General features: G+C 45.5%; 1 protein-coding gene and 1 pseudogene across 2 annotated transcripts in view; both read left to right on the top strand.

Moving 5' to 3' along the window:
• The first annotated feature begins 5,055 nt into the window (after positions 1-5,055).
• Positions 5,056-13,820, top strand: LOC124009078 (annotated as a pseudogene).
• Positions 13,821-17,966: 4,146 nt separating this feature from the next.
• LOC124009671 (glycogen debranching enzyme-like) overlaps positions 17,967-25,320 on the top strand; it is a 31,703-nt gene continuing 24,349 nt past the window's right edge. For both annotated transcript variants that reach the window (XM_046321714.1, XM_046321713.1), the window contains exons 1-2: positions 17,967-18,034; positions 20,820-20,978. In XM_046321714.1, coding sequence (XP_046177670.1) covers positions 20,894-20,978 — 85 coding nt within the window. In that variant the 5' untranslated portion in view covers positions 17,967-18,034; positions 20,820-20,893. The remainder of the gene's footprint in view (positions 18,035-20,819; positions 20,979-25,320) is intronic.

Below are 25,320 nucleotides of genomic sequence, written 5' to 3'. Positions count from 1 at the left end.
AAAACGCAGATCTCAAAATAAAATTACAATTACAATTTGAAGAAATGTTGACTCGACATACACTCCCTGGTGCATTTATTTGGACAGTGAAGCGAAAACATTTAATTTGGCTCTATACTCCAGCGTTTTGGATTTGAGATCAATTGTTGTATGCGAGGCAACAGTACAGAATGTCACCTTTTATTTTAGGTTTAGAAATGAAAGCACTTTCACCACTGGTGTCCCCCAGGGCTCTGTTCTAGGCCCTCTCCTATTCTCGCTATACACCAAGTCACTTGGCTCTGTCATAACCTCACATGGTCTCTCCTATCATTGCTATGCAGACGACACACAATTAATCTTCTCCTTTCCCCCTTCTGATGACCAGGTGGCGAATCGCATCTCTGCATGTCTGGCAGACATATCAGTGTGGATGACGGATCACCACCTCAAGCTGAACCTCGGCAAGACGGAGCTGCTCTTCCTCCCGGGGAAGGACTGCCCATTCCATGATCTCGCCATCACGGTTGACAACTCCATTGTGTCCTCCTCCCAGAGCGCTAAGAACCTTGGCGTGATCCTGGACAACACCCTGTCGTTCTCAACTAACATCAAGGCGGTGGCCCGTTCCTGTAGGTTCATGCTCTACAACATCCGCAGAGTACGACCCTGCCTCACACAGGAAGCGGCGCAGGTCCTAATCCAGGCACTTGTCATCTCCCGTCTGGATTACTGCAACTCGCTGTTGGCTGGGCTCCCTGCCTGTGCCATTAAACCCCTACAACTCATCCAGAACGCCGCAGCCCGTCTGGTGTTCAACCTTCCCAAGTTCTCTCACGTCACCCCGCTCCTCCGCTCTCTCCACTGGCTTCCAGTTGAAGCTCGCATCCGCTACAAGACCATGGTGCTTGCCTACGGAGCTGTGAGGGGAACGGCACCTCAGTACCTCCAGGCTCTGATCAGGCCCTACACCCAAACAAGGGCACTGCGTTCATCCACCTCTGGCCTGCTCGCCTCCCTACCACTGAGGAAGTACAGCTCCCGCTCAGCCCAGTCAAAACTGTTCGCTGCTCTGGCCCCCAATGGTGGAACAAACTCCCTCACGACGCCAGGACAGCGGAGTCAATCACCACCTTCCGGAGACACCTGAAACCCCACCTCTTTAAGGAATACCTAGGATAGGATAAGTAATCCTTCTCACCCCCCTTTAAGATTTAGATGCACTATTGTAAAGTGACTGTTCCACTGGATGTCATAAGGTGAATGCACCAATTTGTAAGTCGCTCTGGATAAGAGCGTCTGCTAAATTACTTAAATGTAAATGTAAAAGTGGTCAGCACTCCTCTTCTGCCGTCCACTCGCTTGTCGTAGAGATTCCTGGACGGCCCTCCAGGTCTCCTTGGAGCGCTGTACCCATTCCTCCACCGCAGGAGCCTCGGTCTGGCTCGGATGCCATGGTGCCAGGACCGGCTGGTACCCCAACACACACTGAAAAGGGGACACGTTAGTAGAGGAGTGGCGTAGTGAGTTCTGAGCTATTTCAGCCCAGGGAATGTATCGTGCCCACTCCCCTGGCCGATCCTGGCAATACGACCGCAGAAACCTACCCACCTCCTGGTTCATTCTCTCCACCTGCCCATTACTCTCGGGGTGATAACCGGAGGTCAGGCTGACAGAGACCCCCAAGCGTTCCATGAATGCTCTCCATACCCGAGACGTGAATTGGGGGCCCCGATCAGAAACGATGTCCTCCGGCACCCCGTAGTGCCGAAAGACATGGGTAAATAATGCCTCCGCAGTCTGCAGGGCTGTAGGGATACCGGGCAACGGGAGGAGACGGCAGGACTTAGAAAACCGATCCACAATCACTAGAACCGCGGTGTTCCCTGAGACGGCGGGAGATCGGTCAGGAAATCTATGGACAGATGTGACCATGGCCGCTGTGGAACGGGGAGGGGTTGTAGCTTCCCTCTAGGAAGGTGCCTAGGAGCCTTCCTCTGAGCGCACACTGAGCAAGAGGAGACATAACCCTTAACGTCCTTAACCAACGTAGGCCACCAATACCTCCCCTGAAGGCTCCCCACTGTCCTCGTCACCCCAGGGTGACCCGAGGAGGGTAGGACGTGAGCCCACCGAATCAGTTTGTCCCGAACACCAAGCGGCACGTACCTTCGCCCCGCTGGACACTGAGGAGGCGCGGGTTCAGCCCGTAACGCCCGCTTGATGTCCGAGTCCACCTCCCATACCACTGGGGCTACCAGCTTAGAGGCGGGAAGGATGGGAGTAGGTTCGGTGGACCCCTCCTCGGTGTCATAAAGGCGGGACAGTGCGTCTGCCTTCACGTTCTGGGAGCCCGGTCTATAAGACAAAGTAAACCGGAACCGGGTGAAGAACATGGCCCACCTTGCCTGACGTGGGTTAAGTCTCCTAGCTGCCCGAATATACTCCAGATTCTGGTGGTCGGTCCAGATGAGAAAAGGGTGCTTAGCCGCCTCAAGCCAGTGTCTCCACACCTTCAGAGCTCTAACCACCGCTAGCAACTCCCGGTCCCCCACATCATAGTTACGCTCCGCTGGGCTGAGCTTCCTTGAGAAGAAAGCGCAGGGGCGGAGTTTTGGTGGCATACCCGAGCGCTATGATAGCACGGCACCCACCCCAGCCTCGGACGCGTCCACCTCCACTATGAATGCTAGAGAGGGGTCCGGATGCGCCAACACGGGCGCATCAGTGAACAGCGCCTTCAACCTGTTGAATGCTCTGTCCGCCTCTGCTGACCACTGCAACCGCACCGTGCCCCCCTTCAGCAGTGAGGTAATGAGAGCCGCTACTTGGCCAAAACCCCGGATAAACCTCCTGTAGTAGTTGGCAAAACCCAAAAACCGCTGCACCTCCTTTACCGTGGTTGGAGTCGGCCAATTACGCACGGCCCTAATGCGGTCCCCCTCCATCACCACCCCCGAGGTGGAAATGCGATATCCCAGAAAAGAGACGGCTCGTTTAGAGAACACGCATTTCTCAGCCTTGACGTATAGGTCATGTTCCAGCAGTCTACCAAGCACTTTGCGCACCAGAGACACATGCGCGGTGTGAGTGGCCGAGTAGATCAGAATGTCATCGATATAAACAACCACTCCCTGCCCGCACAGGTCCCTGAGAATCTCGTCTACAAAGGATTGGAAAACGGCTGGAGCATTCTTTAACCCATACGGCATGACGAGGTACTCATAGTGACCGGATGTAGTACTAAATGCGGTTTTCCACTCGTCTCCCTTCCGAATACGCACCAGACTATACGCGCTCCTGAGGTCCAGTTTTGTGAAGAACTGCGCTCCGTGGAACGATTCCACCGCCGTAGCGATGAGAGGTAGAGGGTAACTATACCCCACTGTGATAGCGTTTAGACCTCTATAATCGATACACGGACGCAAACCTCCCTCCTTTTTCCTCACAAAAAAGAAACTCGAGGAGACGGGTGAAATGGAGGGCTGAATGTACCCCTGTCCCAGCGACTCCGTGACATATGTCTCCATTGCCAACGTTTCCTCCTGGGACAGCGGGTACACGTGACTCTTGGGAAGCGCAGCGTCTACCTGGAGATCTATCGTACAATCCCTTCCCGGTCGATAAGGTGGTAATTTAGTCGCTTTCACTTTACTGAAAGCGATTGCCAAATCATGGCCAACAAGGGGTTCTGGGTGAGTTTGATGCCGACTCACCTGGGGTGACCGAGAAGCGTTCCGCCTGCCATCTCTACTCCCAGACGGACCCCCCCAGCACCGATCAGACGTGTGCCCTCGCCGACCACAGTTGGTGCAGGGAAGGCCACCTCCTCCGGTACCCCTCGGCGTAGCCCCTCCCAACTCCATGGGAATGGGAGCGGAGGGGCTGGGTGGTGGAACGCACAGAACCCTCTCTGAACGCCCTCGGGCAGCCAGCAGATTATCCAGACGAATGGACATGTCGATCAGCTGATCCAGTGACAGAGTGGTGTCCCGACACGCTAACTCCCGGCGGACGTCCTCTCGGAGACTACACCTGTAGTGGTCCATAAGGGCCCTGTCGTTCCACCCAGATCCGGCTGCCAGGGTCCGGAACTCCAGCGCGTAATCCTGGGCGCTCCTCTTCTCCTGCCTGAGATTAAATAATCGTTCTCCCACCGCTCGGCCGTCTAGAGGGTGATCAAACACGGCACGGAAGCGGCAGGAAAACTCTGTGTAGTGCTCCCGCGCTGAGTCTGGGCCATTCCAGACTGCGTTCGCCCACTCCAGAGCACGACCCGTGAGGCAGGAGATGAGGACACTCACCCTCTCTGCTCCTGAGGGAGTGGGTCTGATGGTGGCCAGGTATAGCTCCAGCTGAAGCAGAAACCCCTGGCAACCCGCCGCCGCTCCATCATAAGCCCTCGGTAGCGTCAGACGGAGGGTGCTGGAGTCGGGAGATGGGGAGTCCGGAACCGTGGGTGCCGAAGGTGGAGAGAGGAGACCACTCCTCTCCCATCTTTCCATTCTCTCCATCACCTGATCCATCGCGGATCCGATCCGATGGAGGACGGTGGTGTGGTGGAGAACCCTCTCCTCCATCGAAGGGAGAGGGCCGGCTGCTGCTCCTGCTGACTCCATCAATTTGATAGGTGCGGGATTCTGTAACGCTCCGGGTGTCGTGGGTGTGGAGTCAAATGCAGGAGACAGAGTTCAATGCTGTGCGTCTTTACTAGCACCAAACGCACCACAGGGTGCACACAAAAGTAACGTTCCCAAACACAGGGGAAAAAGTACAAATAGGAAAAAATCACGACTAAGCACGTACCTCTACAACAGAGCCGAAGGTTTACAATAAAATAATCCCGCACAACAACCAGGCGGGCCGGCTGTCTAATAAAGACAAACTAATTAAACATAAACAGGTGCTACCACTAAACATACAAGGAGGGGGAGGAAAAACAATCAGTGGCAGCTAATAGGCCGGTGATGACGACCGCCGAGCGCCACCCGCCCGGGAAGGGGAACCACCCTCGGTCGGACTCGTGACACCCACACTGCCATAGCCCAGGCGAGAACCCTCCTGGATGTTAGCGCTATGAGATATGCTATCTTCGAGTGGTCCGAGGGGAAGGACGAGGGCTGCATCTCGAAGATGAGGGAGCACTGGGAGAGAAATGACCGACAGGTTCCAGGTACCCTCCAACGAAGCATTTTGGAGGAGGTAAGCAGGGTTCTCGGGAAGCCGAGGTGGCGGGGCTTCTGACTTTGCAACTTGGCCAGATAGTGATGAACACACCTGTTCCCGTTACAATACCATAACATCAATTTGTAGTTTGATTTGCTAACTCACATTTCTACCAAAAAATATTTTCCTCTATTACAAATAGTTTTTAGATGTGAGAATAACTGATAAACATTTTAGTTTAAATATTTTGCATTGTATAGACTACTCTTGCACAGCAGGTGGTGCTAGTAATGCCGATGATTAACAGTGATAACGCTGACTAGCATTTTTCCACTCATTATATTTGATACAGAACACTCTGAGGACTTTCAAAGTAATTTAGAAGTTATGTAAGTTAAGGGCTAAAAGTTACAACAACCACTCAATGTATGACAACTGTGAAACTAATAACAGGAAGAAGGTCTCCCCACCCAGGGAGGGGAGAAACCCTTAGGCTTGTAGTAGATTAGGAAACATGTTGCAGAATATGATCAGCAATGACCATTTGGAGAAGACTTGTACATAGCATTTGTTTATTGAGTTAATGCCAAATAATAGAAGGGGACATTTAACATGTGTGTGTGTGTTTCAAAGTAGATTAGATAAATATTGTCAATTATAGGATGGAACATGTCTGTGTGGATTTGCAGGAAACAATTTGGTCTATTACTCTGACATTATAGACTAGACTGTTCTCTGAGAAGAAAAGTAAGTCAGGCACTGGGAAACCACAGAGGTGTCCTGTTTTGAGCTCATTTACATTTACATTTAAGTCATTTAGCAGATGCTCTTATCCAGAGCGACTTACAAATTGGTGCATTCACCTTATGACATCCAGTGGAACAGCCACTTTACAATAGTGCATCTAAATATTTTAAGGGGGGTGAGAAGGATTACTTTATCCTATCCTAAGTATTCCTTAAAGAGGTGGGGTTTCAGGTGTCTCCGGAAGGTGGTGATTGACTCCGCTGTCCTGGCGTCGTGAGGGAGTTTGTTCCACCATTGGGGAGCCAGAGCAGCGAACAGTTTTGACTGGGCTGAGCGGGAACTGTACTTCCTCAGTGATAGGGAGGCGAGCAGGCCAGAGGTGGATGAACGCAGTGCCCTTATTTGGGTGTAGGGCCTGATCAGAGCCTGGAGGTACTGAGGTGCCGTTCCCCTCACAGCTCCGTAGGCAAGCACCATGGTCTTGTAGCGGATGCGAGCTTCAACTGGAAGCCAGTGGAGAGAGAGGAGGAGCGGGGTGACGTGAGAGAACTTGGGAAGGTTGAACACTAGACGGACTGCGGCGTTCTGGATGAGTTGTAGGGGTTTAATGGCACAGGCAGGGAGCCCAGCCAACAGCGAGTTGCAGTAATCCAGACGGGAGATGACAAGTGCCTGGATTAGGACCTGCGCCGCTTCCTGTGTGAGGCAGGGTCGTACTCTGCGGATGTTGTAGAGCATGAACCTACAGGAACGGGCCACCGCCTTGATGTTAGTTGAGAACGACAGGGTGTTGTCCAGGATCACGCCAAGGTTCTTAGCGCTCTGGGAGGAGGACACAATGGAGTTGTCAACCGTGATGGCGAGATCATGGAACGGGCAGTCCTTCCCGGGAGGAAGAGCAGCTCCGTCTTGCCGAAGTTCAGCTTGAGGTGGTGATCCGTCATCCACACTGATATGTCTGCCAGACATGCAGAGATGCGATTCGCCACCTGGTCATCAGAAGGGGGAAGGAGAAGATTAATTGTGTGTCGTCTGCATAGCAATGATAGGAGAGACCATGTGAGGTTATGACAGAGCCAAGTGACTTGGTGTATAGCGAGAATAGGAGAGGGCCTAGAACAGAGCCCTGGGGGACACCAGTGGTGAGAGCGCGTGGTGAGGAGACAGATTCTCGCCACGCCACCTGGTAGGAGCGACCTGTCAGGTAGGACGCAATCCAAGCGTGGGCCGCGCCGGAGATGCCCAACTCGGAGAAGGTGGAGAGGAGGATCTGATGGTTCACAGTATCGAAGGCAGCCGATAGGTCTAGAAGGATGAGAGCAGAGGAGAGAGAGTTAGCTTTAGCGGTGCGGAGCGCCTCCGTGATACAGAGAAGAGCAGTCTCAGTTGAATGACTAGTCTTGAAACCTGACTGATTTGGATCAAGAAGGTCATTCTGAGAGAGATAGCGGGAGAGCTGACCAAGGACGGCACGTTCAAGAGTTTTGGAGAGAAAAGAAAGAAGGGATACTGGTCTGTAGTTGTTAACATCGGAGGGATCGAGTGTAGGTTTTTTCAGAAGGGGTGCAACTCTCGCTCTCTTGAAGACGGAAGGGACGTAGCCAGCGGTCAGGGATAAGTTGATGAGCGAGGTGAGGTAAGGGAGAAGGTCTCCGGAAATGGTCAAGCTCGACTTGTCAGTTGCAGACATGTAGATAGAGGAACCCGGTTAGACAAAAGGAGCTATTGAAGTTGAACATTGTGACAGAGTTAGATGAGAGGAGTGGCATTTATAAAGTGTATGTCATAAACAAATGTGTATGGTATAAAAGGCTATGTGCATTGTATGGTATTCAGAGCTCTCGTGAATAAAGAATCTGACTCTTGAAAGCCTGGTCTCCATCTGCTTCATTTAAACCAGAACCTTACAAACTCTGGGTTGCAGACTGAGTAGATTAATTCAAGTTCAGTTTAAGAACATTGAGAACATAATTATCTTAACACATAGTCAACTATCGACTGGACAGCCAGTTATCTAGACAGGCCTACATTTGAGCTGTTGAAGTGAGATAGGTACAATGGAGGACAGAAGCCTTCCTCGTGTTGTGGTCATTACAATGTCTGTGCTGATCTACATTTCTGCTTTGGCAATAAATGCCATGGCAGGAGCTGGAAAGGGTGAGTGAGTTTATCATGTAACTTTGAACTCAGTGTGTAATAAAGTGCTAACATATGCTATCTATGTGATGGCTTCTTCTAGTAAATGTTTGGGCAAGAAACCAAAGATGTCGGGCAATGATACCAATGTCATTATTCTGTTAATATGGTAATATTAAGTTATTACTTTGGAAGTAGAGGCACAAATGTAAAAGCAGAATTCCCCCCAGCATTACATAAACTTAGGGAAGAAGTCCTGTCCTTTAGAAAACATAACTTACTGACAGAAACTTCTACTGTAGTTTCGCACCTGTTTACAATGCACTTGTTTTGCTACACTTTCTCTCGTAGGACCATTTCATTGGAGTACAGGGAACATCTCCAGGAAGTATGAGACTGACATAACTCCGTCCGGATGGGCCTTCTCCATGTGGGGGCTTATCTACACCTGGCTGGCCCTCATGGTCATGTATGTCATCTCCTTGATCTACAGAGGGTATGTGCCACGAACCTCGCCGAAGATGGTGCCTCTTCCTGTTCGGGCGGTGCTCGGCGGTCGTCGTCGCCGGCCTATTAGCTGCCATCGATTCCCTTTCCGTTTGTTTTGGGTTATTGGGTAATTGGGTATACCTGTTTTGTATTAAGGTTTGTTTGTAGGGTATTTAAGGGCACGAGGCCCGCTGGGTATTTGTGCGGGCTTGTTTTTGTTACTCTGTGTTTGATGGTGTGAGTTATTCGTGTATTTATTCTCCGGACTATTTTGTCCTGTTGTTTGGACTGGCAACTTATATACGCCCTGTGTGTTGGCGTGACTGTTTTGTTGCGCTGGGGAATACATTTGAAAGAAAGACTGAACCCTGCTCTCTGCGCCTGATTCCACCCACCACTCCTAGTTGATCATAACAGTATGGACACACAACTATTGGCCTGCCTATATCAGATAATCCAACCATGCAGCCATCCATCTGCCTACTATTCTATTGTATTGTACTGTCATCTATTCTATTACATAGTTTAGGCCACCATCCTACTGTAGTGTCAACATGTAGACAATGAAGTGCAGTAATTCATTTATTAGAAATGAACATTGTATTATTATGTAGGTATTGAAACAGTTTTGATGTTGGTAGCTACAGTAGAATGTGTGTTCTTCTGACACCAATGTTTTTCTTCTTCTATTCCTCAGGAGATGGACCCTCTCTGTGCTACTGTGCGGTTTCTACCTGTCCTGGATAGTTAACATGGCCCTCAACATGACCTGGCTGCTCCCTATGGGATCAAGAGTGCATAACAGTCTTTTAACACCTTAAACCAATGAGATCCAATGTCTTTATCAGCCATGGGTGAATCATGTACTGTTCCTGTTTCCTGACTAACCTGATTTAAATGGACGGGTGGATGCAAAATGGCAGCATCTCTCCACTTACTGTAACCGTACAACACCGCCCACACATGGGCCTCTGCCAGTCCGTATAGAACATTGAGACAAGTTGAACCACATAGGCCTAGCATTTCCCCCAACTCCTTTGCTTTACAATGTTGTTACTACATAAGGTACAAGATAATACCCATTGATATTCATCATATTGCTCTGGGTCTCTATCATGCTATGATAATTACCAGGCATGTAGATTGTCAGCTCAAAACACAGAGGTAACTTGTCGATCAAATAGAGTGGTCTTTTTTTTATTTACTGTTCCTGACAGGCATGTGACTGCTGCATTGATTGTAATGGCGACCATTGCTGTCACCAACTACTCCGTGGTCTTCTTCTCCTGCTATGGTCTGAGTGTTTACGGAGTCTGGCTCAGCCAGAACCACCCCAGGGACCTCTGGTGCATTCAGTTGCTGGTGAGTTTAATTTGAGGGTTAATCGAGTTAGTTGTCCGATAATCTCACGCCAGCATCATGATTGTAGCCTGGTCAAATCAAATCAAATCAAATCAAATCAAATCAAATCAAATTTTATTTGTCACATACACATGGTTAGCAGATGTTAATGCGAGTGTAGCGAAATGCTTGTGCTTCTAGTTCCGACAATGCAGTGATAACCAACAAGTAATCTAACTAACAATTCCAAAACTACTGTCTTATACACAGTGTAAGGGGATAAGGAACATGTACATAAGGATATATGAATGAGTGATGGTACAGAGCAGCATACAGTAGATGGTATCGAGTACAGTATATACATATGAGATGAGTGTGTAGACAAAGTAAACAAAGTGGCATAGTTAAAGTGGCTAGTGATACATGTGTTACATAAGGATGCAGTCGATGATGTAGAGTACAGTATATACATATGCATATGAGATGAATAATGTAGGGTAAGTAACATTATATAAGGTAGCATTGTTTAAAGTGGCTAGTGATATATTTACATCATTTCCCATCAATTCCCATTATTAAAATGGCTGGAGTTGGGTCAGTGTCAATGACAGTGTGTTGGCAGCAGCCAATCAGTGTTAGTGGTGGCTGTTTAACAGTCTGATGGCCTTGAGATAGAAGCTGTTTTTCAGTCTCTCGGTCCCAGCTTTGATGCACCTGTACTGACCTCGCCTTCTGGATGATAGCGGGGTGAACAGGCAGTGGTTCGGGTAGTTGATGTCCTTGATGATCTTTATGGCCTTCCTGTAACAACGGGTGGTGTAGGTGTCCTGGAGGGCAGGTAGTTTGCCCCCGGTGATGCGTTGTGCAGTCCTCACTACCCTCTGGAGAGCCTTACGGTTGAGGGCGGAGCAGTTGCCGTACCAGGCGGTGATACAGCCCGCCAGGATGCTCTCGATTGTGCATCTGTAGAAGTTTGTGAGTGCTTTTGGTGACAAGCCAAATTTCTTCAGCCTCCTGAGGTTGAATAGGCGCTGCTGCGCCTTCTTCACGACGCTGTCAGTGTGAGTGGACCAATTCAGTTTGTCTGTGATGTGTATGCCGAGGAACTTAAAACTAGCTACCCTCTCCACTACTGTTCCATCGATGTGGATAGGGGGTGTTCCCTCTGCTGTTTCCTGAAGTCCACAATCATCTCCTTAGTTTTGTTGACGTTGAGTGTGAGGTTATTTTCCTGACACCACACTCCGAGGGCCCTCACCTCCTCCCTGTAGGCCGTCTCGTCGTTGTTGGTAATCAAGCCTACCACTGTTGTGTCGTCCGCAAACTTGATGATTGAGTTGGAGGCGTGCGTGGCCACGCAGTCGTGGGTGAACAGGGAGTACAGGAGAGGGCTCAGAACGCACCCTTGTGGGGCCCCGTGTTGAGGATCAGCGGGGAGGAGATGTTGTTGCCTACCCTCACCACCTGGGGGCGGCCCGTCAGGAAGTACAGTACCCAGTTGCACAGGGCGGGGTCGAGACCCAGGGTCTCGAGCTTGATGACGAGCTTGGAGGGTACTATGGTGTTGAATGCCGAGCTGTAGTCGATGAACAGCATTCTCACATAGGTATTCCTCTTGTCCAGGTGGGTTAGGGCAGTGTGCAGTGTGGTTGAGATTGCATCGTCTGTGGACCTATTTGGGCGGTAAGCAAATTGGAGTGGGTCTAGGGTGTCAGGTAGGGTGGAGGTGATATGGTCCTTGACTAGTCTCTCAAAGCACTTCATGATGACGGAAGTGAGTGCTACGGGGCGGTAGTCGTTTAGCTCAGTTACCTTAGCTTTCTTGGGAACAGGAACAATGGTGGCCCTCTTGAAGCATGTGGGAACAGCAGACTGGTATAGGGATTGATTGAATATGTCCGTAAACACACCGGCCAGCTGGTCTGCGCATGCTCTGAGGGCGCGGCTGGGGATGCCGTCTGGGCCTGCAGCCTTGCGAGGGTTAACACGTTTAAATGTCTTACTCACCTCGGCTGCAGTGAAGGAGAGACCGCATGTTTCCGTTGCAGGTGTCAGTGGCACTGTATTGTCCTCAAAGCGGGCAAAAAAGTTATTTAGTCTGCCTGGGAGCAAGACATCCTGGTCCGTGACTGGGCTGGATTTCATCTTGTAGTCCGTGATTGACTGTAGACCCTGCCACATGCCTCTTGTGTCTGAGCCATTGAATTGAGATTCCACTTTGTCTCTGTACTGACGCTTAGCTTGTTTAATAGCCTTACGGAGGGAATAGCTGCACTGTTTGTATTCAGTCATGTTGCCAGACACCTTGCCCTGATTAAAAGCAGTGGTTCGCGCTTTCAGTTTCACGCGAATGCTGCCATCAATCCACGGTTTCTGGTTAGGGAATGTTTTTATCGTTGCTATGGGAACGACATCTTCGACGCACGTTCTAATGAACTCGCACACCGAATCAGCGTATTCGTCAATATTCCCATCTGACGCAATACGAAACATATCCCAGTCCACGTGATGGAAGCAGTCTTGGAGTGTAGAGTCAGCTTGGTCTGACCAGCGTTGGACAGACCTCAGCGTGGGAGCCTCTTGTTTTAATTTCTGCCTGTAGGCAGGGATCAGCAAAATGGAGTCGTGGTCAGCTTTTCCGAAAGGGGGGCGGGGCAGGGCCTTATATGCGTCGCGGAAGTTAGAGTAACAATGATCCAAGGTTTTACCACCCCTGGTTGCGCAATCGATATGCTGATAAAATTTAGGGAGTCTTGTTTTCAGATTGGCTTTGTTAAAATCCCCAGCTACAATGAATGCAGCCTCCGGATAAATGTTTTCCAGTTTGCAAAGAGTTAAATAAAGTTCGTTCAGAGCCATCGATGTGTCTGCTTGGGGGGGGATATATACGGTCCCAGATGATATATACGGTCCCAGATCTGCTTAAGCCAACTCCAGTCAGCGTATTGTTTTTCATAGGATTCATGCACGCCATTTAATTGAATGGCAAAATGTATATTGAGAGGAGTTGGCTAAAGCACATTCAGATCTGGAGCCTGGCCATCCTAGTGCTTTTTACTTTACAGTAATTATATTGTGCTGTGGTTTCCCTAGTTATTTTAGGTAATCCACTTTCAGTTCCTCTATCCTTCATTTGTCCTCTTATGAGGAATCCCACAATTCTACAGTCATACTACAGGTATCATTTTCTTAACTCTTAGGTGCAAAATAGCATTGCGCTGTACAGCACGTGGACAACCATCGCCACTTTGATCAACTTCACTCTGGTGTTGGACCTCTCTGGAGTGGCAAGGAGCACTGCAGCCACCGTGTCTCTCTGCATCCCACTGGTGGAGGTGATCGGATGGTAAGCTCAGTTTAACAAAGTCTGTCGTATGAGAATCAGGCTCATCACTTTTTATATTACAGTTTTGGGCATGTGATCCAATCTCACATACTTTAGGCATATCTTTCATTTGTTCATTATCTAGATGTTACTAAATTGGACCTCTCAGCACATTTGTGCACACAGCCACATACTCTCAATGTAATTGTAATGTGTTTTCATTGTAGATTTGGTATTGAGAACTTCCTGCTGGATCAGCATGTGAGGTACATCCTGACAATTTACCCTGTGGTGATCATTGCTCTGGGTTGGAAACGTGACCAAGCACTACGGCCCTGCAGCACCAAGCGCAAATGCTATCTTCATGGGTGAGTAGGTGTCATCTCTCAGACTAGAGATCTATTACCAAGTGCAAAGTCAACGACACCTGGTATACTCAGTGTAAATGTAAATTGATGTCTAATAATTCACTTTGTGTCTTCTGTCACTTCCAGTTGTGCTCTTGGTGATTTCCTGTGTGCTCCTGGTGGTGCGAGTCTCCCTGGTGATCAGGAGAACCAGGAACCAGACCCTTCACCCGGAGGCTCTGACCTCACCCAGCAGCCTGTCCAAGAAGCAGAGGAAGATACTCATGTAGACAACTGGTTCACACTTACTTACTTACTGACTTTATTGTCCCCATGGGGAAATGTTGTTGTAGTGTCTTATACACGTTTAAAGTGGCATTTAAATACAAAACAAAATTGACAATACAACTTTCATAACAGTTACATACCAATAAAACATTTTTAAATGTAAAAATAATAATAATAATAAAGACTAGCCTGCTGGCCTTACTGAGTCGATAGGAACATTAGCCCGAGCGATTTATGAGGGATATCACACCTGGCACAAATTATTGTCTGGTTCTGTTTTTCCTGCTGAGGGTTACCCTATACCTGCGCCCAGAGGGGAGTATTTCAAAGTCTAGGAACAGGGGGTGGCTTGGGTCTAAAATGATTTTGTGAGCCTTGCGGAGGGCCCTGATCTCATCCATGCCTGTCTGTTTGACTCCAAGTACCTTGCTTGCTATGGTGATACTCCTTCTCAGCATATTTCTCTGGCTGACAGTGGCATTGCCAAACCAACAAACAATACAAAAAGATCAAATACTCTCAATGAAAGATTGGTAAAACAGAGTCAGTATAGTACAGTCTACACGCAACTGCGATCTGTCTTATCACCGAAATGTCACAGCCCAATTGCCTATAAAATACATAGCACATATCTGCCTATGTGGAACTCTAAGTACGCTGCGCCTTGGTCCATTCATTCAGATGATTGTGACAATAGTCTACTGTGCTTTATTTATAATGACATGTTCACTTATGAAAATCTATTAGTCTAGACACTGATGATGTTATTTTATTTATTCAACCTGGTAAGTTGACTGAGAACACATTCTAATTTACAGTAATGACCTTGGGAATAGTTACCAGAGAGAAGAATGAACCAATTGAAAGCTGGGGATGATTAAGTGTCCATGGGGGTATGAGGGTGTCACGTGTGATCCCTCTCCGGCCTCTAGGTCACCAGGCTGCTCATTATGGCGCACACCTGTCACCATCATAATGCACTCCTGTGTGTCATCAGACTCACCTGGACTCCATCACTTCCCTGATTACCTTGCCTATATATGTCACTCCCTTTGGTTCCTTCCCCAAGCGTTATTGTTTCTGTTTCTGAGTCATGTCTGTGCGTTTTCCGTGTGTTCTTGGTTTGTATTATGTTACGTTTATTTATTAAAACACTCACTCCTTGAACTTGCTTCCCGACTCTCAGCGCACATCGTTACAGAATGATGCCTCACCTAAGGGAAGCATCAGGGAGTGTTTTTATTTACATATTATATTATTTATTTATTTTGTATATTAATTTAATATGTGTGTGTATTTATTTTATTTATTCATTTTTGGGTGGGAATGACGTCAGGTCCGGGAGCCCCTACAGCCTCTCATGCCTCAGACAGATCGACAGGCTCCCCTGCCTCAGCCGGACAGGATCCCACGCATCAGCAGGGGTGACCGGTTCGCTCCTGATCCTCAGGATCGTCCCTTTGGTTGGCGTCCTGCGGCTGGAGCCAACCGCGTCGGGGAGGGGGTACTGTCACGTGTGCTCCTCTCCGGCCTCTAGGTCACCAGGCTGCTGGTTATGGCGCACACCTGTCACCAACGTTACGCAGACCTTGGATCATTCCTCTCCCTGGTAAAACTCACCTGGACTCCATCACTTCCCTGATTACCTTCCCTATTCAGCTGAAGTCTGACGTTTTCATACACCTTAGCCAAATACTTTTCAACTCAGTTTTTCACAATTCCTGACATTTAATCCTATTATAAATTCCCTGTCTGAGGTCAGTTAGGATCACCACTTTATTTTAAGAATGTGAAACGTCTGAATAATAGTAGAGTGATTTATTTCAGCTTTTATTTCTTTCATCACATTCTCAGTGGGTCAGAAGTTTACAGGTTTGTAAGGCCTCCTTGCTCACACACGCTTTTTCAGTTCTGCCCACACATTTTCTATAGGATTGAGGTCAGGCATTTGTGATGGCCAGTCCAATACCTTGACTTTGTTGTCCTTAAGCCATTTTGCCACAACTTTGGAAGTATGGTTGGGGCCATTGTCCATTTGGAAGACCCATTTGCGACCAAGCTTTAACTTCCTGACTGATGTCTTGAGATGTTGCTTCAATATATTCACAATTTTCCTACATCATGATGCCATCTATTTTGTGAATTGCACCAGTCCCTCCTGCAGCAAAGCACCCCCACAACATGATGCTGCCATCCCCGTGCTTCACGGTTAGGATGGTGTTCTTCGGCTTGCAAGCCTCCCCCTTTTACCTCCCCCTTTAATGGCCAAAAAGTTCAAATTTCTGTTTCATCAGACCAGAGGACATTTCTCCAAAAAGTACGATCTTTGTCCCCATGTGCAGTTGCAAATCATAGTCTGGCTTTTTAATGGCTGTTTGGAGCAGTGGCTTCTTCCTTGCTGAGCGGCCTTTCAGGTTATGTTGATGTTTTATACTGTGGATATAAATACTTTTGTACCTGTTTCCTCCAGCATCTTCACAAGGTCCTTTGCTGTTCTGTGATTGATTTGCACTTTTCGCACAAAAGTATGTTCATCTTTAGGGGACAGAACACATCTTCTTCCTGAGTGGTGTGACGGCTGCGTGGTCCCATGGTGTTTATACTTGTGTACTATTGTTTGTACAGATGAGCGTGGTACCTCCAGGCGTTTTGAAATTGCTCCCACTCTTACAATAAGTGCCATGGGATCTTTAGTGACCACAGAGAGTCAGGACACCTGTTTAACATGCCATCTGAAAGACATGCCCTAAACAGGGCAATGTCCCCAGTCACTGCCCTGGGTGTTTGTGATTTTTTATTTTCTTTTGACCAGAGGAAAGAGAGCCTCCTACTGGCCCTCCAACACCACTTCCATCAGCTTCAGGTCTCCCATCCAAAGACTGACCTGGACCAACCCTGTATAACTTCAGGGACAAGTCAGAAGTGGAATGCAGGGTGGCATGCTGCTGGGATGGGTATGAGTGGAAATGTGGAATGCTTGTATAGACTTCTCCTGCACTGACGGTGGCGCTAATGCCTGTGATTGACAGTGAACATGCAGACAAGCATGCCCTGAAGAAGATTATATTTGCACTCATTACATTGTTACCAAGCAAACAACACCATACTGTGGGCCTTTTTATCAACTATCGACTGGATTAGCCAGTTATCTGGATACATTGTAGCAGATGTAGTTAGATATAATGCACGTGAGAAGCTTTCCTCGTATTGTGGTCATTGTACTGTGTGCTGATCTATAGGTAACTGACAAAATAAGGGAAACACCAACATAAAGTGTCTTAATAGGGCGTTGGGCCACCACGAGCTGCCAGAACAGCTTCAATGCACTTTAACATAGATTCTACAAGTGTCTGGAACCTTATTGGAGAGATGTGACACCATTCTTCCATGAGAAAGTCCATGTTTATGGTGGTGGAAAATATTTGTATTTATCCAATCCTAACACTCAGCTCAGCTGATATACATAACACTATCAGTGTTTATAGTACATATAATATATTATTTACATTTATGCACTGAGTGATCGTAAGATCATAATCACACAATTCCAGTGTAAATAATACAATTTTACAAAAAACAAAAAACACTATAATTTACGTGATTGCAATGATTTTTTAAATAAAAAAACATTTTGCATATAGCCTCATGTTAATTCAGTTGCTGAAAATATATTAGTCTACCCACCGAGTACTGATTAGTTTTAGTAGAAAGGTGGAATGCTAGAATAACATGGGATGTTAGTGTTTTATTGTATGGCTTACGTGGGGCAAAAACATTTTGTCCTATAATTACATACATCTTTATCAGATGATGACACAGTCTGTCAGGCAAAGTCAGCTCTAAGTCAAAATGGAAATGATCTTGTAGTATGAAAAGAGCTGCAGAAAACAGTACATATTTACTACATGATTAAATAGACCGCACTATTGCGTAACACATGTCCCGTTCATGTAAAAGCAGCGCAGCTTTGTTCACGATTTTATCGTATATCACTTCTTAGTCAGTGTTTTGCATTGCGAAATTTGGTGATTAAGACGAATTGTGCTATGTAGTAACCATATATAATGTTGCCAAACGGATATAACTCGCACTGCATCTGTCTACAAGAAATTATGATAAAGCAATCTTATATTCGTAAATGTACGGTAGTCGGGGTAAAGGTTCATGCAACATTGATTACGTCCCCCTCAGATGCGAAGCCTCTTCTTCAAACTAGGTACAATTAAGCCTGTAAACTCTTATCTTTACAAGTGACACTCAAGCGACTCTTCGCGATGGTTTGAGTATTTGAAGTTGGATGTAACAGATGCATAACGTTAGCATTTTTGACAGTTTGTAAGCTAACCATAATGCTTCAACACTACTTGGTGTACTGTGTGCGCGCCTGCAGAGCCAGCTTTTTTTCGTCCCAGAACGACACATTGTTTACAAACGAAGCAGGTTGCCTGTTTGGTCCTTATATAGGGACAGACAGACTGCACACGCTAGACCGAGCATTTAAAATAGTTATGTTGGCCTTTTTAACCGACTAAATTCTCGACCTAATCGAGAATGAGTTATGAGTTAAAGGGCAAGTCCACCACTTGTCAACCTCGTTTTCATTATCCCCACCACAATTACCAGTGTCAGTATACGTGACAAAGGCGCATCTAACTTTTTGAGAAACAAATGTAAAGTTAAAACGTTATACCTGATGACATGGTAGTTAATGTTTTTTTTAAACAGTGATTTTTAAACACTGAGATTCACAGTGACATAGGGAGCAAGAAAATACCCTTTGAAAATCAGTGTTTTACTTCTAATCCTACCCTGCAATGTCACATAAAATATGTATTTTTATGGCCTTATTTCTTTAACCACAGATCATAGAAACGTGCTGGTTTCACATATGTAAACACCGGTTTGGTGCTGGATGTTATGAATATGAATTGCTCTTAAATATGGACACATGCGCTGTGCAACATCAAGTAGGGGTATGTTGACAGTGTGTGTTGTATGCGAGAGAAGCCGTTTGATACTTGCAGTGAACTAAAAGGACTTAAAACTTAATTATTCAGAATTTAGTTGATATGGACCAAATTTAAACTGGATGTGGAAATACAGTACCAGTCAAAAGTTTGGACACCTACGTATTCAAGGGTTTTTCTTTGATTTTACTCTATTCTACATTGTAGAATAATAGTGAAAACATCAAAACTATGAAATAATACATATGGAATCATGTAGTAACCAAAAAAAGTTTTAAACAAATCAAAACATATTTTATGTTCTTCAAAGTAGCCACCCTTTGCCTTGATGAGAGCTTTGCACACTTGGCATTCTCTCAACCAGCTTCACCTGGAATTCATACAGTCTTGAAGGAGTTCCCACATATGCTGAGCACTTGTCGGCTGATTTTCTTTCACTCTGCAATCCAACTCATCCCAAACTATCTCAATTGGGTTGAGGTCGGGTGATTGTTGAATCCAGGTCATCTGATGCAGCACTCCATCACTATCCTTCTTGGTCAAATCACTCTTACACAGACTGGAGGTGTGAATGGCTGCAGAATGCTGTGATAGCCATGTTGGTTAAGTGTGCCAGCCATCTTGTCTCACGGTGGGAACTACATATGCGGAGATCATCCGTTCACCTGCTCTGTGCCTCACAAAAACACGGCGGTTGGAACCAAAAATCTCAAATTTGGAGTCATCAGACCAAAGGACAGATTTCCGTCTAATGTCCATTGCTCATGTTTTTTGGCCCAAGCAAACCTCTTCTTATTATTGGCATCCTTTAGTAGTCATTTCTTTGCAGCAATTCAACCATGAAGGCCTGATTCACGCAGTATACTCTGAAAAGTTCATGTTGAGATGTGTTTGTTACTTGGAACTCTGTGAAGCATTTATTTGGGCAATTTATGAGGCTGGTAACTAATGAACTTATCCTCTGCAGCAGAGGTAACTCTGGGTCTTCTTTTTCTGTGGCGGTCCTCATGAGAGACAGTTTCATCATAGCACTTGGTTTTTGCATCTGCACTTGAAGAAATTTTGAAAGTTCTTGAAATTTTCCAGGTTGACTGACCTTCATGTCTTAAAGTAATGATGGACTGTCGTTTCTCTTTGCTTATTTGAGCTGTTCTTGCCATATAACAGACTTGGTCTTTTACCAAATAGAGCTATCTTCTGTATACCAACCCTACCTTGTCACAACACAACGGATTGGCTCAAACACATTTAGAAGGAAAGAAATTCCACAAATAAACTTTTAACAAGACACAGCTGCTAATTGAAATGCATTACAGGTGACTACCTCATGAGGCTGGTTGAGAGAATGCCAAGAGCTGTCATCAAGGCAAAGGGTGGCTACTTTGAAGAATCTCAAATATAAAATATATTTTGATTTGTTGAACACTTTTTTGGTTACTACATGATTCCATATGTGTTATTTCATAGGTTTGATGTATTTGCTATTATTCTACAATGTATAAAATAGTAAAACAATTTAAGAAACCCTTGAATGAGTAGATATTTCCAAACTTTTGACTGGTACTGTATGTTTTGATATAGTTTGCACATGTTTTCCACTTTTGGATAAGGCTGACAGCTCCACTTCTAAGCACTTCACCTTTTGTAGTGATTTTTTCAAATTACAAATGCATTGATCTTTAAGAACTTGATCCACTAGTCCAATTTCAACCACACCATGTGAGCTGTCACAATGTGTCAACAATATTGTGTTACATTTTAGCAGCAGCCTATTACAGTTTGTAACTATTTTTAGACAGCTGGAATAGAATTTATGTTAATTGCTTCAATTTTCCACTGGTTGTGATGTAGTAATGCATATTCTGGGGGAATAGACTGGCCTCAGACTGTACAACAGAAATTGAAAATGTTGAATGTTCAGAAATATATGTAGCTTATGTGGAGAGAGAAAGATGTGAGTCAAATGTCAATATGAATGTATTTGGAAACATGGTCTGATGGCTGGTGACACATGACTCTCTTTTTCCCCACAAGGGGGTCTCGAGAACTAAAATTCCAAAGCATCGTCCCCTGTACAGTAAAGGGCATCCTATATAGGGAAAGTCAAAATGTCCCGCCAGGCGAAACAAGTCAGAGTCCTGGTCCTCAGAGATATGGAACAGCTGGGAAGGACACTCTTCCGCCTGGACCAAGGTACCTGAACATTTTTCCCATTTATGCATGGCTTAGGCTACCATGATATTGAGAATGAGAATAACGTGATATTTTAAGTGGTATTTAAATATGATACTGGTAGAAATATTTGCCAGTGTTCTATTTCTGTAGCTAGCCCATGGGGTTTGGGGAGTGTGGGTGCAGGCGGATATATACACATGTCCTAGTCTTGTTTGCGTTGCAGTTTTTTTTCTACGTTTTGTTGTTTTTGTGATGTGGGAGTTGTCTTTTAGTTTATTTTAGTCCAAATTATGGCATGGATTCAGACACGTTTTAATCCTGTGTGATATCTGGTAACATGAGACTATTATGAGATATATCCAACATAGTTTGCTTCTTTAAGACAAGATTCTGGTTTAGAGGATTTGAATAACCGCTTTCATTGTCGATGCTTTTCACAAACCACAGCTACAGATGCACAGCGAAAACCGGATTGAACAAGTAAAGATCCAGTATCACTCAGAATCTTCCAGTTGAGCAACTGTGCAGGCTCAAAAACACTTGATAAGGCAGCTGCTGCTGAGTTTATTAGCAGTACCTATTTTCAGAGATCAGAAATAATTTGTTTAGTTACATGCACACTGTAATATGATTATTGTGAATAGTCAGATTAACATACAGTGAATTTCCGAAAGTATTCAGACCCCTTGACTTTTTCTACATTTTTGTTACATTACAACCTTGTTCTAAAATGGATTACATTGTTTTTTTCCCTCATCAATCTACACACAATACACCCTAATGACAAAGCAAAAAAAAAACTTTTAGAAGTTTTTGCAAATGTATTAACTGAAATATCACATTTACATAAGTATTCAGACCCTTTACTCAGTACTTTGTTGAAGCATATTTGGCAGAGATTACAGCCTCGAGTCTTCTTGGGTGTGACCCTACAAACTTGGAACACATGTATTTGGGGAGTTTCCCCAGTCCTCTCTGCAGATACTCTCAGGCTCTGTCAGGTTGGATGGGGAGCGTCGCTGCACAGCTATTTTCCAGTCGTTCCAGAGATGTTCGATTGGGTTCAAGTCCGGGCTCTGGCTGGGCCGCTCAAGGACATTCAGAGACTTGTTCCGAAGCCACTCCTGCATTGTCTTGTCTGTGTGCTTAGGGTTGTTGTCCTGTTGGAAGGTGAACCTTTGCCCCAGTTTGATGTCCTGAGCGCTCTGGAGCAGGTTTTCATCAAGGATCTCTCTGTTCTTTGCTCCGTAAAGGCCAAATTGGTAGAGTGCTGCAGAGATGGTTGGCCTTCTGGAAAGTTCTCCTATCTCCACAGAGGAACTCTGGAGCTCTGTCAGAGTGACAATTGGGTTCTTTGTCACCTCCCTGACCAAGGCCAGCTCTAGGATGAGTCTTGGTGGTTCCAAACTTCTTCAATTTGAGAAGGATGGAGGCCACTGTGTTCTTGGGGACCTTTAATGCTGCAGAATTGTTTTGGTACCCTTCCCCAGATATGTGCCTCGACACAATCCTCTCATGGAGCTCTACGGACAATTCCTTCGACCTCATGGTTTGGTTTTTGCTCTGACATGCACTGTCAACTGTGGGACCTTATATAGACAGGTGTGTGCCTTTTCTAAATCATGTCCAATCAATTGAATTTAGCACAGGTGGACTCCAATCAAGTTGTAGAAACATCTCAAGGATGATCAATGGAAACAGGATGCACCTGAGCTCTCCTATCAAATAGTCTGAATACTTTGTAAATAAGATATGTCTGTTTTTTTTATTTTTAATAGATTTGCAAAAAAAATAAAGCTGTTTTCGCTTTGTCATTATGGGTATTGTGTGTAGATTGATGAGGATTTTTTTTTTTTTTTTATATAATCCATTTTAGAACAAGGTAGTAACGTAACAAAGTGTGGAAAAGGTGAAGGGGTCTGAATACTTTCCAAATGCTCTGTAATAGTTTGATTTAAATGTTTACATGCTTTGCAGAAATAACTATTTTCGTAATAATCCTTTTTTCATGGACACATCTGAAATCAGGCTACCTGTTTTATTTATTTCAACTTTTGGGGGAGGTAGATCAGCTTTAATATTGCAGATAGATTGTGGCTTCCATCAATGTAATTGTCTGCATAATTTCCAATCTCCCATATTTCTTTAGTAAATATATACAGTACCAGTCAAAAGTTTAGGCACACCTACTCATTCAAGGTTTTTCTTTATTCTTACTATTTTCTACATTGTAAAATAATAGTGAAGACATCAAAACTATTAAATAACATATGGAATCATGTACTAAACAAAAAAGTGTTGAACACGTTTTTATATTTGAGATTCTTCAAAGTAGCCACCCTTTGCCTTGATGACAGCTTTGCACACTCTTGGCATTCTCTCAACCAGCTTCACCAGGAATGTTTATCCAACAGTCTTATTTCGTTTTTTTTTCCCTTCACTCTGTGGTCCTTCCCATCCCAAACCATCTCAATTGGGTTATGGTCGGGTGATTGTGGAGGCCAGGTTATCTGATGCAGCACTCCATCACTCTCCTTCTTGGTCAAATAGCCCTTGCACAGACTGGAGGTGTGTTGGGTCATTGTCCCATTGAAAAATAAAAGATAGTCCCACGAAGGGCAAACCAGATGGGATGGTGTATCGCTACAGAATGCTGTGGTAGCCATGCTGGGTAAGTGTGCCTTGAATTCTAAATAAATCACTGACAGTGTCACCAGCAAAGCACCCCCACTCATTACACCTCCTCCTCCATGCTTCACGGTGGGAACCACACACACACGCCTGCACTTGAAGAAACTTTCAAAGTTCTTGAAATGTTCTGGATTGACTGACCTTCATGTCTTAAATGAATGATGGAACTGTGGTTTCTCTTTGCTTATTTGAGCTGTTCTTGCCATAATATGGACTTGGTCTTTTACCAAATAGGGCTATCTTCTGTATTCTACCCCTACCTTGTCCCAACACATCTGATTGGCTCAAACGCATAAAGAAGGAAAGAAATTCCACAAATTAACTTTAACAAGGCAGAGCTGTTAATTGAAATGCATGCCAGGTGACTACCTCATGAAGCTGGTTGAGAGAATGCCAAGAGTGTGCAAAGCTGTCATCAAGGCAAAGGGTGGCTACTTTGAAGAATCTCAAAAATAAAATCTATTTTGATTTGTTGAACACTTTTTTTGTTACTGCATGATTCCATATGGGTTATTTCATAGTTTTGATGTCTTCACTATTATTCTACAATGTAGAATAGAGTAAAAATGATTTTAAAAACCTTGAATGAGTAGGTGCGTCCAAACTTTTGACTGGTATTGTATATAATTTTCTATTAGTTGCAAGAATTTGATATAATAATTTAAATGGATCAACTCTAAGTTTTGAATCCAGAGCTGTTGTGTGTATCAGTTCATAAGCCATGTGCCATGGAATCGAAAATCTCTTCCCAACTGCAATCTAAGCTCAGCAATAAAAGAAACATCCATTTTTCAGGATCCTGTCTTTCAAAGATAATTATTAAAAATCCAAATAACTTCACAGATCCTCATTGTATAGGGTTTCAACACTGTTTCCCATGCTTGTTCAATGAACCATAAACAGTGAATGAACATGCACCTGTGGAATGGTCGTTAAGACACTAACAGCTTACAGATGGTAGGCAATTAAGGTCACAGTTATGAAAACTTAGGACACTAAATAGGCCTTTCTACTGACTCTGAAAAACACCAAAAGAATGATGTCCAAGGTCCCTGCTCATCTGCGTGACCGTGCCTTAGGCATGCTGCAAGGAGGCATGAGGACTACAGATGTGGCCAGGGGAATAAATTGTAGTGTCCGTACTGAGAGACGCCTAAGACAGCGCTACAGGGAGACAGGACAGACAGCTGATTGTCCTTGCAGTGGCAGACCACGTGTAACAATACCTGCAGGATCAGTACATCCGAACATCACACCTGCGGGACAGGTATAGGATGGCAACAACAACTGCCTGAGTTACACCAGGAACGTACAATTTCTCAGCCATACTGCTCGTCTTGTGTGTGATTTCCTGCAAGACAGGAATGTCAGTGTTTTGCCATGGCCAGCGAAGAGCCAGGATCTCAATCCCATTGAGCACGTCTGGGACTTGTTGGATCGGAGGGTGAGGACAAGGGCCATTCCCCCCAGAAATGTCCGGGACCTTGCAGATGCCTTGGTGGAAGAGTGGGGTAACATCTCACAGCAAGAACTGGCAAATCTGGTGCAGTCCACGAGGAGGAGATGCACTGCAGTACTTAATGCAACTGGTGGCCACACCAGATACTGACTGTTACTTTTGACCCCCCTTTGTTCAGGGACACATTATTCCAGTTCTGTTATGTCTGTG

The sequence above is a fragment of the Oncorhynchus gorbuscha genome, linkage group LG22 (genome assembly GCF_021184085.1).
Source record: "Oncorhynchus gorbuscha isolate QuinsamMale2020 ecotype Even-year linkage group LG22, OgorEven_v1.0, whole genome shotgun sequence".
Classification (NCBI taxonomy): domain Eukaryota; kingdom Metazoa; phylum Chordata; class Actinopteri; order Salmoniformes; family Salmonidae; genus Oncorhynchus; species Oncorhynchus gorbuscha.
Note: the sequence above shows the minus strand (reverse complement) of the source record. Positions and strands in the feature narration are given on the sequence as shown.